This window comes from Solea solea, chromosome 3, assembly GCF_958295425.1.
Source record: "Solea solea chromosome 3, fSolSol10.1, whole genome shotgun sequence".
Classification (NCBI taxonomy): domain Eukaryota; kingdom Metazoa; phylum Chordata; class Actinopteri; order Pleuronectiformes; family Soleidae; genus Solea; species Solea solea.
This window is the reverse complement of record NC_081136.1, coordinates 11,625,915-11,643,709: the sequence shown is the minus strand read 5'-3', so window position 1 is coordinate 11,643,709 and position 17,795 is coordinate 11,625,915. Positions and strand designations below refer to the sequence as shown.

General features: G+C 39.2%; 1 protein-coding gene and 1 long non-coding RNA gene across 2 annotated transcripts; one reads left to right on the top strand and one right to left on the bottom strand.

The window, feature by feature from the left end:
• Nucleotides 1-465: 465 nt before the first annotated feature.
• Nucleotides 466-7,430, top strand: tm4sf5 (transmembrane 4 L six family member 5). Its single transcript, XM_058626110.1, has 5 exons — nucleotides 466-859; nucleotides 1,844-1,924; nucleotides 3,009-3,145; nucleotides 5,518-5,710; nucleotides 7,059-7,430. The coding sequence occupies exons 1-5, from the start codon at nucleotides 686-688 to the stop codon at nucleotides 7,074-7,076; spliced, it is 603 nt and encodes a 200-aa protein (XP_058482093.1). The 5' UTR covers nucleotides 466-685; the 3' UTR covers nucleotides 7,077-7,430.
• On the bottom strand, nucleotides 3,513-16,951 carry LOC131457214 (uncharacterized). The gene is made up of 2 exons (XR_009239994.1): nucleotides 16,853-16,951; nucleotides 3,513-5,742 (listed from the first exon to the last, which is right to left on the bottom strand). It is a non-coding gene; the product is annotated as an uncharacterized LOC131457214 (long non-coding RNA).
• Between the last annotated feature and the right edge of the window lie 844 nt (nucleotides 16,952-17,795).

Here is a 17,795-nt window from a genome sequence, read left to right as displayed (position 1 = left end):
ATAATAAATGTGTTTGTATGCTGGCCTGTATTCATCAAAGTGATACTATTTGCTCTTTTTTGATAAAATGAACATTGAGCAGATTGTTTTACATTTAATAATTGCCCACCCGTGTTCTAAATAGTATTTTGTGCAACCAAACAGCTCCCCCAACAGAAGTGCTACTGACAGTAAAAGTAGCAGTGTGTTTATGGTGGCAGCCATCGAGGAATCCTCGGGGTACACGTATGTGAGGTCGCTCTGAGTTCCGACTACAAGAGAAGAGCAGCGTATGTGTTTGTCAGCAACAACAAAGTGTATGGAGTCTCTTAGACTAACCTAAAGCCTCCTATCTATCACACAGCTCTTTGAAGGTGTGTCAGAAGGTGACACACCCACACCCAAGCTAATGTACCCCTCTTTTATGATCTTTCCTATCAGCTTCAGGGAGGTTTTTTCGTTGTTATCTCAGACCAGTCAGAAGAAACACATGGTCTGAAATCAGATGTGAGTGCTGCACCAATACCGTGGCCTTTGTTCCCTCTCTCCTTCCTGCTGTCACTGTGTTTGACTTTCACCGTGTGAGCTGCCTCTCGCCCTCCGTTGTTTTTGGTTTCACCCTCTCTTTACTGACTTCGAGAACAAGGTGAAGTACTCAGGAGGACAGGGAGCAGCAAATAGGTGAAGAAAGATAAAACCATAAAGTATGTGCTGTACGGGGAAGTGTGCTCGCCTGGTGGGCTTGATCCTGCTGCCCACGGCCTTTATCTGCATGATCGCCAACTTGCTGCTGTTCTTCCCTGATGGGAAGAATCTGGAAACTGACCAGATCTCCTTACAGGTCTGGCTTATGGGGGGACTCATTGGAGGAGGCCTCTTTGTGAGTAATACATTATGGTCCATTACAATCCTCTACAGTCCGTTTACATGTTGTTGTTTTTTGTCTTTTACCAAGCCTTGTGTAACTAGTAAAGGTATAATTGCAATGACATGATGAAATTATAGTGTATAAACAACCATAATTAAATCTGAAAAAGGTCATGACTCATTTCAAGACCTACTCCAGATTAATGATGAAATAATAAAATGAAAAGAAATTAATATATTATATCATATAATAAATTAAGATAACTTCAAATATAACTTAGTTAAGTGTATATAACGTCTTATAATGTCTCGGGTAATCAGTGATAACAAATATTATACATATATATACATGCATTCTGAACCTATTCAGTCTTATGGTGTACAAATTAGGATTAGAAATGTTCTTATAAAATATGACACTGCTACAGAATGAATTGGTGTACAATAAATAATCTTAAACAATCTACTATTCTTAGTTATGCATCAGCTGCCATGAATAAATATATAACTATGTAACTGTATGTATAGCCTTAAAACCCCACCCCCAGAAAATTAAGTGATAAAAACATGATATCGTCTAAGACAAACATACAAAGACCTGATTATAGTTTCCACCTGTGTTCGTACTGTACGTTACCTTATCACACACATCAATCTAAGAGACCTTTGGATCTTTGGAAAAGAATATGATTTTATTGCTGTGATATTATAGTCTAGAATCATGACAATGGAATTTGTTGGGTTTTTTTCTCTCTCACTGTCTGCTGGGAGTTAAACCCAATTATGGATTTGCAAATATTTGGTTTAACAGATAAGACGAAAAACAGACACATGTACAAGCAAATGTGTCAGCACACACACAAACACATATATACATATATATATACACACATATACATATACATATACATAGAGACAGAGACACCACATCTATACATTAAATGCGACTGAGAATTTCAATAAAGTAGGGCATAATTTCATATTTTCCATTTTGCAGATGTTGTGTCCGAGCTGTTCTGCTATCAGGGCCGGGGGCAAGGGTTGCTGTGGAACAGGTTGCTGTGGCAACCGTTGCCGGGTGAGTGAAGTCATCTGAAAGGTTTAAGTATATGCATGGTGTTGTTGGCACTGGACTAATAATGACGGGTGGCGAGAGCTCAAAGGCAAAACGAGGTGCCATATAACAGACTTTAATCAGTGTATTTTATCAGCAATACACCATATAGAAGTTGTTAAAAGATTTACTCTAAGTGAACTTCCACCTTTTTTTATTTTAAATAACTAGTTAAAGTTATTAAGCCTACAGAAGTATGTCTCTTTAAAAAATAACCAAACTCATAAATTGTGCAGTTTGAAGAATCTGTCAACATAGTAATATCAGCCTTAGTACGGAAGTAGTTCGTAAAGCTTTGATGAAGCAAAAACATGATCTTTAGATGAACAAAAACATGATCTATCTTGTGTTTCAAAGTACAATCTGTGCACAAATTTAAACTGAATTCAAGCAAAACCCACAGGAATCGGAACTCCTGTTACGAAGCCTCAAGATTCGCAATGTTGACATTTTGCAAATGGAAATTCATAGATGTCACCTGCAACCAGGTTCCCATTGGATAATAACTGCTATAAGATGTCAGTCACACTGTCCACTTATATATATATATTATTTGTATCATCTATTTTCCTCTAAAGGAGAACTCAATTTACCAAACTGACATCATTGGTTGTGAAATTTCTGTTGTAAGAGACAAGATTGGTCATTTATATAAACTATAGACATCCCTTTAAAATGTATACTGTTTCTAAGCAAGCGATTATTAACTAATTATTATTCATTTTATCTAAATGAACTAGAATGATGCATATGAGTGTGATTTCGGTCTGAAATCACATTGAGTTAAGTAGATATTGACAGGTCAGTTGGAAAAGTCAAGCTGACATCAAGGGAGGAAAAGTGCCACAAAATATGAGAAGCCTCAGGAAGAGCCACAGGGGAGATCTCTCTCCTAGGACCGACAGACAACGAAAACGGCTTAAACTGATTAAGGAAAAAAAAAAAAGCAGAGAAGTGATCTGATTTCTACGTCTTACAGATGTCCAGTCATGTCCATTATACACCTGCGCAGGACGAGACGGCAAAAATAATGATGTTTTTCCTCTAGATGTTGGGCTCTGTGTTCTCCTCTGCCTTTGGCCTGGTGGGAGCCATCTACTGCACCAGTGTGGCATCTGCAGGTCTGGCAATCGGACCCAAGTGTCAGATAGCCGGTGACGTATGGTCGTACCCTTTTGAAACTACGTGAGTATTTCAACATCATCATAGTTTGAAATATGCTCTTTTTTCTCTCCCTGCAGAAACACTCTTATCTGCAGCTATTCATTGTTACGTTCCTATTGTTGTACATTTACTCTTCTGTTTTCTTAACTTAGCTTTACAGTGGCGTCCAAAAGTCTGAGGCCATAAATTGGTCCCCACACCAGAAGCAGCTTCCTTTTTTAGACTAGAGGAACACTTTCAGTTCCTCTTAAAAAAAAAAAACCCTAACCCTAAACATGTAATATTCTTAAAGTCCAGTATGTGGCAGACTAAACCAACCCTTTCTGTTTGTATCACTTGCTGGAAAAGACTCTGGGAATTCAGACTTCATATAAGAAAATTAGCAATATTTTCATGTGATCAGAAGCAATACAGTGTGGTGTTTTAATCAGATGTTAGTCACTCAAACATATCTACTATGCAATAATCTACTTAGTACCTCTCCTAAATCACCCGATAAAGAAGAAGCATTAGGCTAATAGGTATGACTATTAATCATTACACAACTGCTGTCTATGTTGAAAGTGGTTTAAAGGGCATCATTGTTGCACAGTGAGGGAGCCACATTTGAGTCCACATAATGCATGATGAGAAATTCGTATTAAAACTCAGCTTGGTCTTCCTCGAACAAAAAAACATTTTCACTTGTTCGTGTCTTCTTTTTTTGGAAAATAAAATAATCATTTCCGATCATCGCTTTCTGGCTTTTTAAAAGTGAGCATTTACTGCGGTAATCTACTTTATAACATTGTAAAACAGGATTTTACTGCTTTTCAAACAAAACAAAGAACTTGTAAACATCACCACATTTTCGTCTAATCTTTCTGAGAAAAAAACCAAGCCCAAATAAAGATAATAAAAGTAGCTTTCACAATATAGCTTCTACATTTTACATTTCTACATTTATAACAATTTTAAACTGACTACAATTAACTTAATGGTGTAAGTTAATCGTAAAAGAAAGTTCATTTTGAATTAAGTTAATGCTAATATGTCAAAGGGCAAAATATAGATACAGTAGGAAATCAGCTCAGTGCTATCATGCATTTATATGTCATACATAGCAGCCAGTTAGCTTAGCTTAAACAGTTTTACACCTTGGTTATTGTAAGGGTTAAAGAGTCACATTTAATCCCATGCATTATGTTAATTAATGACCTTCAAGGAAGCTGGTTAGCTAAGCACTGAACACAGCTAACCATGCTACATACAAAATAACATTTGTGTGGTTTTTACAACTATGATGCAACCTGGACACCTCCTCAGTGATGTTACCTGGAGTCCTTGAGTGTTTCGGGTCTTTCAAAAAATCGTACACTCTCGTCCAGGCGGCCCAGCCGGGGGTGATCAAGCTCCGGCTTGTGTCCAGGTAGCGCTAACCCAACCACGTGTCTCCTTCTCCTGATCCACAGCCACTGAAGCAACTTGTGCTGCTTCAGTGGCCTCCTTAATGGCCCTACGACTTCTGACTCCAGTGATGCCCAGCATGTTATAGGCCCTGTAGAGGGACTCAATGCGGTCCTCCCAGGGGACAGTGAGCTCCAGGAGAACAATCTGCTTAGGTGTTGCTGTGGTGAGGACCAAATCCAGCCTGAGAGTTGTTTTCTGGGAACTTCAGCTGCTTCCCAAGGTCAACTCTGAGCGCCCAATCTTGTGCCGTTGCCAGGAGGCCAGAAGAGGTGGTTCTGGCTGTAACTGGAGGCGACAGTGCTTGCATTCATCAATTCCACTGCAGATGGTGTTCACGATAGCCCTTAAGACTTGGTCATGACGCCAACGATAGTGCCCGTCACCCAGGGCTTTTGGACAGCAGCTCAAAATGTGCTCCAGGGTCCCTCTTCTGGCACAGAGCACAACAAATGGTTTGGGCTACAAGCTGGTTGGGCTTAGTATAACATCGTAGACAGCCTGGATTAAGAAACGAATACGATGGGGCTCGGCCTTCCACAGCTCAACCCATGAGATTTTCCGCCCTACGGCTTGCTCCCATCTCATCCATTTAAATATTGTCATTAACCTGGAGAAAAGCTAGTTAGCTTAATTGGCAATAAAGACTGAAAACATCTCATCTTTACATATTCACAAGTTGCGTGAGTTAAACGTGAAATATGTTATCAAGTACAATACATAATACCTTTTGCAAGTTTAAATCCCACTTTTCAAATTCTGTGAGTTCTCTCCTTTTAATGTCAGTGTGTCTTTCTCTTGTCTTTCCTCCTCGTTCCAATTCTACATCATAAGTGCCACATGTTACCTCATCTAAGTGTCTGTATCTCCTGCACAGTTCACACATACTTTCATGAGTACTGTAGTCATGTCCAGTATAATGATAATGCCTTTACCTTTGTTTTCAGGGGTGATGGCAGCTACCTTGTGAACCAGACCATGTGGACAATATGCGAGTTCCCCAAAAATGCAGTTATGTGGCACGTCGTCCTGTTCTCCATTCTGCTGTCCATGGGTGTCCTGCAGCTGGTGCTCTGCGGCATCCAGGTGGTCAACGGCTGCTTGGGATGCATCTGCGGAGACTGCCGCGACAGCAAAGATGTGGGTAAACCAGTCCCAAAACTGGAAAGAAACTAAAAAAACCATTTCGTAAATTGAGGTTGGAATAAAAAATTGGCAACTTAATTATCTAAAATCCCAAAATGAACCTCACAGGTCATGAAAGGTACAGAGGGGTTATAAAAAAAGGGGGGGGAGTGATAACATATATCAAACAGGACCACACCAATGTGAGACTGTACTGAGTGGTTTCATTCCTGGAAGTGAGCCAGTTAAGACGTTGCATTCTGCAGCTTCCTACTGTGTTGCTTTAATCCTGTTTTGATTCTGGATTTCCATCAAGTCTGCCACCAAATGAAAACAGGAAAAGGAAAGGTCTGTAGTTTTGCCTGTGTTGATAATGTGTGCAGGCAGACAAGCTGATTGAGTTCAGCTCCCAAACCCCAACGGTGTAACATGTAGAACGGTATACTGACAGAAATTGACTGTATAAGTGTATTATCACTTCAAGTCTATTTAGTCTTACAATAATTTAAGCCTTCTATATATACTGCATACTTAAGCCTTTAAGGAAGCGACCGTCTTGCATGTCCCTAAAGAAGCATGAATTATCATGCATTTGTGTTTTTGACCCTGTTCAACATCTGTGGTTTGATCGTGTGCAGATCTCAACACTCCCAATCTGTAGAGATCAGATCTGATCACTAAAACCACATACGTAGGTGGTATATATTTGGCCACATTTTTGAGCCCAATCCATCTTCAGGACAGAGACCACTTCTTTCAGCAAGGCCCTTGTTCCGGCCCTTGTTCCAACCATAATCAGGATTCAGAGGTCAATTTATGTAATGGTTCAATTCTCTCAGTGATCCAATGCTTTTGGATCTTTAGAGAATGTGCTTTCATAGACTAGAAAGTCATCAAGATTCAAAATCCAGTAGACAAAGTTAGTTTGAAGTTGAAAAATGTACATTGTTATAACCAGAAAAATGCTGAGGTTTAGTCATGTTTGGTCTATTGAAAAGTCTTACTAAAAAACAAACATGAGATTATATGGTGATAAATCAGAGTCCTTTTTCTGTACTCTAGGGATATGAACAGAAGTATTTGTATAAGTTAATGGTAAACGCTCGGGTTTAGCACATGGACAAACAGGGTAAAGTTTAACTAAAACGCTTTTACGCTGATTCACTGTACATCATTTACAAACATAATGTACAAAAATATTTCCTGAACATTATGCAAGACCGGGAACATTTCTGAGGATGTGCAGACACATCAGCAGATGCCTACACATTAACATGATGCACACGTTGATCATTTATTCATTCGTAAGTTTGCTTCCTGCCAAAAAACATGAAGTAAACATGTGACTTCTCTCCTGTTGCAGGATGAAGGTGGACTGTGAACGTGAGGAAGACCCCCCCCCCACCCCCACCCCCAATTAAACCTGTGTTTACAACAGGTAGATGAAGCAGACTGAGATTTTCTTTTGACAGCACTTAAGCCTTCCTCCATTAGTTTTTTTATCCATGATAATGGTTTGTGTGAAGTACTGCTTTATATAGATGACATTGAAAATAATTGTCCATAATAAATGTCCATATTGACTGGTTCATTGGACTTATGTGGATGTAAATGTATAATTCAAATAATAATGTGATGATGAGACAATAAGAACTGTTGAATGTGAAATTCCTCGGAGCAAGTACAGCTTTTGTTTCATCTGATCTTCAAGATTAAAAACCTATTTCCTGATGCATCTCTTTTATTGGTAAGTTACTTTAAACACACACACACACACACACACCAAATCTGAATAACCAGAATATAAAATATGACACTGGAAACTAAATATTAAACAAAGTAAAAAAAAAAGATTGGTTATATAAACCGGTTGTAATCAGGAGTTGGTACACAGCACTGAATTCCATTCATTTGGTCAGCCTAAACAAAGCCTTAACCCTAACCAGTTAATGTCCATCCCTAATCTAAACCGTAAACTTAACTAGTTCCTCTCTAGGACCAGGTTTTGGTCTCCATGAGAACTACCGGTCCTGACAAGGTCAGTGTGACAATGCCAGAAAAAACTCCCAAAGAGCTAGCAAATACACACGCACACACGCACACAATGCTCTGTGTCAATGACTATTTTATATATATATATATATATACACACACATATATATACACACATAAACACACACACACACATATATGTACATACATATATATATATATATATATATATATATATACATACACATATATATATATATATACACATATATATATATATATATTATGTGTGTGTATGTACATATATACTGTATGTGTGTGTGTATATGTATATATATATATTGATTGTTCCCCAGGGTCAAACATTGCAGGTGCACCAACAGTACACAGTCAGTATTGCTACCTGTTAGCATGGATAAGCCCCCATAATCTTTAGTTGCCATGGAGTGACTTTGTGGTAATTGTTACCTAACTTTTAAGTTAAAAGCCTGTTGTAGAGCTGCACCCAGTTAAATATAGATGCCATGCACTGAGTGAGACCAAATCCAAATCAGCCAAAGCTGTGAAGCGCCAACACTCCTGGTGGTACAGATAAGTGAATTTAGGCCTGCTCCAGTGGACTCATTGCCTCATTAATAAAGTCTCCAGAACATTTCACCCCTCTCTGTTAACATCCACTGACTGAGTGAGCTCTCTGTGTGCAGCCAATTGAATCTGGACCCCCTAAAAAATGTGCTTTGGCTTGGAAACAATACACTCTGTTGCAAAATTCATGTAAAAAAAATGGTATTACACATCCAGGGCAGGGTGGGGAAATTAAGTAGCTGTGAAAAACAAGTTCTGTGCCCAACGCTATAACCATCTCAGCTAACTGACTGCCTGGTGTTATGCAGCTGTCTGTAAGGCACAGCACACAGCGAGTAAAGGGCATGAGTGAGAAGAATTTGGAATAAAAGAATGGTGGGACAAAGGGAGGAAAACGGGAAAGGGGCCCATTCCCAGCCACTTCTCATGCAAATGTAGCCACGCTGAAAGACTCCAGGGAGGCAGAGAAAACTGCCATTAAATGGTGAAGTGGAAAAACTGATAAAGGCTGAAAAGACGGGACAACTGCACGAGAAAAAAAGCATGAACTCATGGGTCATTTCAGGCAAGGGAACGGAACAGAAGAAGAACAGAAACGAAACAAAGAGAAAATTATCTTTTCTTTGTGGTTTTGAAATGAAATGTCTTCATTCACATGAAACGCCCACAACAATTCTAAATGCTGTAGTACTGTAACATGGCGCTGTAACACTGCTACACCAAAAACAGAGAAGGAAAAAGTAAGTATGCGCATAAAGTGCACTTGCTGTGTGCAAGCCCTTTATTTTAATAAGGCTTTATTCGGACAAATCACAGAAATGGAGATAAAAATGGACAAAGACAGAAAAAGACTGAGGTAAAGAATAAAAGCAAATAAACCAAACAATCTCCAAACACAAAAGGAGGATGACAACGACGACAAAGATAGTGAAAGCAAATGCCAGAGCAAGAGAAAGGTGGGACTATGACACAAAGTAGCCTTTTGGTTGTCAACGATAAAAACTATATGATAATACACCAATAAGATAAAAAAAAAAAAAAAAAGGACAATATGGACTGAAACACCATTTGGACAAAGCACACCGCAAATGACTCAGCCAGAGTGAGATGATAATATTATACACTGTACATTAGCCTCATTTCAAAGCAACAGTCATCATGTACCACAGTGACCAACAAACTCTTTAGTCAGACACACACGAGACTGATAACTCAGCAGTGTCCATGGCATAATAATTATGTTCCACCACACTGTGAATGACTCACGTCGTGCCACAGAGTCGACAGTCAGGCACAATCAGAGTGTCTGGAGCAGGTAACAAATCTTACCGAGTGCTTATTTCATTACTTTAGTTCTAGCCTGCAACATCTCTTTATCCAGCATTTACTTTTATTACACGTTTCAGATATACAGAGATTGTTCCTGATTGATCCCAAAATTCATGAAAGCCGGTTACAACACTCTGTCACGGTTATAATTGTGTAAAGATGCTGAAATCTTTGCTTAATGGAAGCATATACAGGAGTAAGACAGTGTTGTAGAGCATAAGTGAAATTATCAATCGACAAGTTCTGTCCTGCAAATAGCTGATAGTGTACTTAATTATTGTTTCTTCTGCTGAAGCCGCATATACATCACAGGAACACCCACAGCTAAAGTTAGGGGCCTTTCCTTTATAGGCTCCTGGTAAAGAGGACTCAGAGGCCCTGACCTTCTGAATCAAACTAGGTCTGACACATTTTATTTTGCACACAGCCATAGCAATTTTGCTAATGGTAACCATCTTGCTTAAGCTTGCCCAAGGATAATTGGCCAGATTTATCCTGTCGTGTGCGTGATTAACAGATGCGATTTTAACGTACACATCAGTTTTCCCAATTCCAAATCTTTAGTATCAAACATGTTTAATATTTATGATTGAACAGCGATTGGTGTGCCAGCAGAACCCCGCAAAAAACAATGAGAGCAAGTTGACCGGGAAACAGATACTTTTTTTTACAACCGTAACTTGTACAACCCCAGCCATGACTTCATACAAAGGTTTTTGGCAACAGAAAAACATCGCACACACACAACAGCGATTAACTGATGGTGCCAACAGCCGCCTCCATGTCTATATATACTGAAGTCAAAACATTTACAGTGGAAACCAGCTGTAAATTACATTATATTGACTTTAGTAGCCTATGAATATTAGTAGTATGTGGGCAGACACAACAAGTCCTCCATTTTCTCAAGCTAACAATTTACACAACAAATTAGAAACATGGTTAGGTCTCCCACTCTGCACTTGAGGATTAACGTAAGAGAGACAAATGAACAGGAATTCCTTCAAAACATGTAAAGAAATGTGAGATACAGAGAGGAGCAGCAGCAGAGTGAGGAGAGTGGGACAGTGACAGAGGCTGAAACCAGCCGTGGGCGACCTCAGGCAGCTAGTTCCGGTCCAGAGAAGCATGCCAACATCAACAGAAAATCAACATCAACAATCCACGGGTATGAGAAAGTCTGAAGGGGAGGGCAGAGGAGGAGGAAAACACAGATTCAGGGTGGGGAGCGGTAAACATTCACAGAGGACTAGACTGGTTTGTTCCTGCCGTGACTTGATTTGTTTACAGTCTCTCTGATTTTATAATTTGCAAAACACTTAAGACGGAAGTGAAAAGATAGTGACTGGAGATGAGTCTTATCTTAAATGCAATTAAATGGGAAGAAATGACTTTTAAACGGACACCTTTTCAGTGTTAATCAACAACACAACAATCAACATTGTTAGTTTGAGGGAAGAACACAATATTGAAATGACTAAAAAGGTCAAACTGACAGTTTCCTCCAGCACTGACCCTCGATGAAGACCTGCAAGTGATGAAATTGTTGTTTTTTAAATGTGATACATGGTACTGATAGCATATAATGTGTTCTCTGTTTAAATGTGACATTATTTTAAGCACATATTCAGATTTAAAGATAATCTTGAAATTGTATATTATATTATATTATATATATTAAATTCAGTTATTTTGAATTTGGTGTCCATCATGGCGAGTTACACGCGTTCGTAAATGAAGAAACTATTCTGTGCACGTCCATCATACAAACAATTATACATAAAAACGTGACAATTTGTACTAGACACATCAAAGCCAAAAAGTTATCCAAAAGGTTTGCAGATTCAAAAGGACGTGGCCATGGCAACCATCGGACAGGAAGTGCCCTATAACCTCGCCATACGTTGACCGATCGCCTTGAAACTTGGTACGTGTCACAAGAGACCGACTCTGAACACGTCTACGTTATTATTGTTATTCCGTGGCTTTGCAGTCATCTTTGAGGGGTGTTAAAGACAAGGAGTACCACAAGCAGTCCTAGTTTTCCTACGCAACTGTATTAATTTGAATTTCCCATTTGGAGCTTATTTTATATTAATAAGCTACAACCATTTATATTTTATATTAATGGTTCAGCTTTGGAAACACTGGATTTTATACATGGCACATGCATTGGTCAGGGCAAGTAGCATTTTCCTGTATAATGAAAAGAAGGTTATGCAGTACATGATGATTATCATACGGGTTACTTAATGCTGCCCATGCTAAATTACCATATAGGAACATAAATTCTCAAGGGAGTATGTCAGCATCTCTTTCCACTTGCCAATCCAGTGACAACCTTCCCTCCCTCCCTCCCCGCCGGCTAAAAGTGTCACAGTGAATTCACGGAGGCACTCGAGGCCAGTGGGACAGAGGGTGTGGTTCACTTTGTGATATCTGAGCCTCCTCGTGTCGAGGGCTCACAGAGAGCTACTGCAGCGCTCCCTCATAATCATATTCGGGTCACCAGCAGAGTGACACTTGTCACCCCTACAAGGAGAGGAACAAGTGTGAGTGTGTATGTGTGTGTGGATGTGACACTACAGAGGTACCAGTTGGGCCTATTGCATAAACAAAAAAGAGGCTGCTGTTTCATACACTTTCAAAAATAAACTTCACTTCTGCTAAATATCTGCTACTTATGTCACTATTTATAATAATACTAAATGATAAAGTTAACTTCCTGTTTACAAATACATCTATATTTTGAACCCTGTTTAATAATTTCTCATTTGATGGCAGTTTTTGATGTTGAACCTAAGTCACCTGTTCCACTATTAATCATCACACAGAGCAGATTTAACATTAGAGACACTGTCCTTTCAGAAGTTAGTCTGTCCTTCACCCACATCCACACGTGTAAATCCATATGTGCACATAGCTCACCGTGGTGGGGAAGACTGGACACTGACGTCGACGGCACGTTTTTGAAGCTTCACATGACAAGAATTTGACCTGGTTACAAGCTGCTGTGTCAAGCTCGGTGTCCACTCTGCAGTGGAAATTGACATTTTTATATGAATCAAAAGGGAAAGCGGCCCATCTACTTGTGGGTTAAGTCACTGTTGTACTTGGCAGAAGAGCAACAGCTTCAGAAATGCCACTGACTGTTTCCTGGGTGATTTGTGAGCTCATCTGGGTAAATTTCCACCAGGACTTGATCTCTGTAACCAAAGAAGTGGTCTTGGCAAGATTTAAAGGTCCAGTGTATAACATTTAGGAGGGTTTAGTGGCAGAAACTGAATATTCTACTCATATGTATGTATGTTAGTGTGTTTTTTTTTCCTCTGTTTGATAAAAATCATTAAGTGTATTAGCCTTTCATGTGAACTTTAGGCAAGGGACTTACTTTATGGTTGATTCTACAGCCATGCATTTTGGATTTTGGAGTGGAAGATTATTACACAAACAAAGAGGAACCCAATGTATAAGCCAATGAAGAAGAAAGAGGAAATAACAGAGAGAGAGTAGAAGTGGAGAGAGTTGTGAAAACCCTGTTTACATTTCTTCTGGTATGTGAAAGCCACCTGACACACTTTATGGTGCTTTTCCACTACTAAATTCTAGCCTTGACTCAGTTCGGCTCGACTCCACTCAGTTTGGGTGTTTGTTATAGCACGGCTGCACAAAACCGCCATGTCATCGTTTTATACGAGACACAAACACGCAAACAAATCGTGGAGTTTAATGCATGTTTTCAGGATTTTTAAGTCTTTTTAACTGATCTACAGTCCGACATTGTTTGGTCTGATTCCTATGTCGGACGTCGCGTTTATGACTCTTGTGAGTGATGACACTCTTTGACCAATCAGTGGCCGACAGTCTGTTGACGTCACATTTTAGTATTAGTATTTACTAAAAAAAGTACCAGGTGCCACGTACTAGAATCAAACTAAGCCAAGCCGTGCTAGAACTATATAGTGGAAAAGTGCCATTAAAGAGGGATGAGCAGAAGAGTCCCACATTTGCTGCAATCTGCAGTCTCACCATTAGATGTCACTGATACACATTCCCACTGGACAAAAAACAGGTTAATCACAGGTTTGAATGGGTTTTGTGTCGACTGCATGCCCCCTGTGGCGCAACACAGTTTTGGTCAAAAAAGACAAGGAAAAAGACGATAATCATGAAAACCTTTGTGAGGTAATATGAGGAAGTCTGCCAGTACCCACACATGCACAACCCCACACTCAAAGCATACAAGGACATACAAGAAAAGGCAAAATCCTAGGGAGAAATTATCACTACTAAAATAGAATGTGAGTTTGTATGCAGAGGCTGCAACAGTTATTAGATTCATTGATTCCTAAATGAGTCATAAACTATTTTGACGATGGATTAATCAGTTTGAGTGTTTTGTTTTTACATTTTCTTAAATTTCTGGTTTCTTCGCTCCATAAAACAAAGAAATCATTAAAACTTAATCATTTTTGGACTAAACTGGGCTAATGCAGACTTCGACTATAACTTAAGGTTCTTACACACTGGACATTTCAATCCAGGCCAGAAATCTGATAAATTCACTAACTTTCCATTTATTGCACCTTTTCAACACACCATAGTTTGTTTTTTCCTCACTTGCTTATAGTTGCTACATTCAAAACATTTACTCCACATTGTTACAGATTCAAGAGTGAAAAAAAATCTTAACCAGCAGGTTGCAAACAGCCTTGTAAATAACTCGCATTTTGTTCTCCATTGACATACTCTAGTGGACACCAGCCAAGGAACAGGTGAATACATGTTCAACCTTTGAATTTGAGAATTCCCATTCTCTTTGATTAGACCTGTATTTTATAAAAGAGCTTCCACTTCTCAGTAAAACCCTCTTACTCTAACATGATAATAATTTCATCCACAGCTATAGATATTGCCCCTGGAATGCATACTATTTGCTTTGTCTTTGGGTAAATAGCTGATATGCAAAGGTTTTGTTTATGGTTAAGTAATAAAAAAAAGAAAACAGGAAGGTGTTTGACGGTGAAGGTTGTACAGCCACCATCCTAACCTTTTCCACTTTGTTTTCACATCATTGAATTATCCAATTATATCTAATCTCATGACCCTCACATAATATTTCCATAGAGAAAGTTGTGTCCTTATCATTGATTCTTGTTCTTTAATGTGCTCACTGCCATAGCCCCAGTTTTTTGCAATTTGATTTACCAATACATAAATATAACATAGCCCAAGGTGTCTCAATCCTGGTCCGAAAGACCCACTGCCCTGCATGTTTGAGATGTTTCCCTGCTTCAACACACCTGAAACCAACCTTGACATATCCCCACAACGGTGATAATAATGACAACATTATTAATAATAACAAAAACAACTGCTGGATTTGTGTGTTTCCGAAGAAAATGCATTTAGGAATCTAAAGGGCTTGTGCTGAACTGCACAGACTCACAGACCAAGTTAGGGCAGAGAATCTCTCCACTGCTGCTGCTACCTCTTCTCTGGCATGGTTGTTAGATTTACACAAATCAAACACTGTCACTGACTATCCAAACTGCATTTTTGTAGTAAGCGCCTGTTTCCAAATGCGAAACGCAAGTCCGTTTGGGCTGCTGTAGAAACATGTCGGCTTAAGATGGCTGCTTTTGTAATGTAAGGCCATTGCCCTAAAGATATAATACAGTACGTAACATTTCTGCATTAAAATATCTAAAGACAACAAGTGCTACAGCTGAGCATGTCAATTGGATGCATGTTATTTAAAACCTATACACATAAATCTTTATTAAAAGTTTGGGAAAATTCTGGTAATTTGTTTGGGAACATTCTCCTGTGACCCATCTCTGGGTCCCAAAACAGTGTTTGAGTATCAGTGAGTATGTTTACATGCACAGTTTAATCAAGCTTATACATACAGGAGTAATGGAACTATGAATCGCATTATCCAGGTGTGTTAGTTTGATTAAGACTAGCTCGATTTTGGTCGGACTATTGTCGAATTATTGTCTTAGTGTGACTACAATCAGACTTTTAACACGCAAGTAAACGCACTGACTGACATAGACTACACTACAAACTGTGCAAAGGTTTTAAGCCACCATTAGATCTGTTGTTTTAGCAATGCTATAATGACAATACACTATAATTATTCCTCAATCAATATACTGGAACATAATAACACCATTTTTCAGGGAAAAAAAGTATTACGTGTGAGCGATACTTACACTTACACACAACTTACTTACACAACGAGAGCATGAGCCTGGCTCTCTTCAGCTTGGAGTAGAAAGCTAATCATTGTTACTGGTAAAACCTGTGTTTTCAGTCACATCATTCCAATCCAAATGTCAATGGCAACCAGTGCTGTAATGTAACAAAGTACAAATACTTTGTTACTGTTCTCAGGCACAAAATACACATATCTGTACTTTCCTTTATTTATATTTCGAGCAACTGTTACTTTTACTCCACTACATTTCCTCTAACTACCTTTGTTACTCGTTACAAGCAAATCAAATCAGAAGAAGAGTTGGTAAGTGGTCTGTATTTATATAGAGCTTTTCTGTTCTTGATGAGCTGCTTCACACATTCACACGCTGCAACATGGTGTTACGTGTCTTGCTCAAGGGCACAGACGAGCAGAGCCAGGAATTGAACCTACAACCTTCCAGTTAAAAGACAACTCACCCTACCACTGATCTACCCTGGCTCAATCCTAACTCCTCCCACATTTTAAATCAGATCAATTTACTTTTGATACTTAAGACTTTTATTTATGTGAGTAATATTGTAAAAAAAAAGTGACTTTCTGGTAAGATACTTGTACTTTTAGTCAAGTATCCCTTTAAGGTACTTTATACAAGACTGATGATAATAGAATATACCCCACGTCTTTTGCACTGTACTGTACAATTTCTTACAATAAACCTGCATGAAATGTTACACACTGGAGCTTTAATGCACTCAAGAAAAGTTATTGTTGTTATAATGTAATTATCCTCTTGGTAGCCGTTTAAAAGGTCAAAACACCTTCACTCGTGACATTACAGGATGGTTTGAGGCGTGACGTCATGTGTGTAATTGTATTAATTGATATGCAGGGGCAGAACAAAGCGAGGCAGGTCGTCAAAGTGCAGTATGTGCAGTATGTGCATGGGTGAGAGACAGAAAATGAAAACACAAGAGGGAAGGAAGGACTCAGAGGGAGGGAGGGAGTGAGTGAGTGAGAGGGAGAGAGCAGGCGTGTCAACTCACCATGCTCCGGGGATTAGCTATTTAAAGTTGAGTCGCTGTAGAAACCTTTCCATTGATACTCGGGACACAAAGTACCGGCCAGAGCTCCAGAGACAAAACGAAAAACACCGAGCCACTAACGAGGGAGGGACACGCAGCTAACGGGACAGCAGCAGCAGCAACAGCAACAGACTTGGAGCTGGGAAAATAAACAAGAATTGACACTTTTACCGCCTGTTTACAAGGATTCTGCACCAGGTTGGTAATTGCAACTGTATTCGTTTTTTAAAAAATGATTTAAAAATCGCTGTTTAAACGAAAATGCAATGTGGAGAAGTAAGTTATGTGACGCAAAAGAGACGAAATCCTCCTCTAATTAAGGCAGCTGTGTTGGTTGGTAGTACAGCAGGGGGTGTGTCAGTCTGTGGGAGGGGTGCCGTGCCGTGCCGTGCCGTGAGACCCACTTCTGCACAGTTAAATGCGTAACTTTTGGTGTTATTCAATGTGATAAATGTTGGTTTACGCACGTCAAACACGCCACTTCATTCACGGTTCGTTAATGGAGACGTAGACAGAGGAAAGCTCAGATTAACCTGTCTGCTCTGCTGGCGCGCTGCCCACGTGCACGGGCACGGAGGCTTCCACCACCTCGTGCACGAGCCCCACCCTAAACAAACCACAGGAAGGATATTTGAGATTAGTAGCTGACGATGCAGAATATGAAATAAAAGGTGTATTTGCATGCATCTGTATTGTCATTGTTATGAAAAGAACAATGGAAACTAATTTGGTATTAAAAAGAACAACTTAAATGAGATCATATCATTCTATTTCCACATATAAGCACCATTCTGCTTCATGGTGGAGCTTATTTGAACCTTTTAAAGTAGCTTATTTCTATGCAAAAACAAAATAAATCAGTGCTCACTCTTTTAAAATCCAATGAGACAAACATTATTCCATA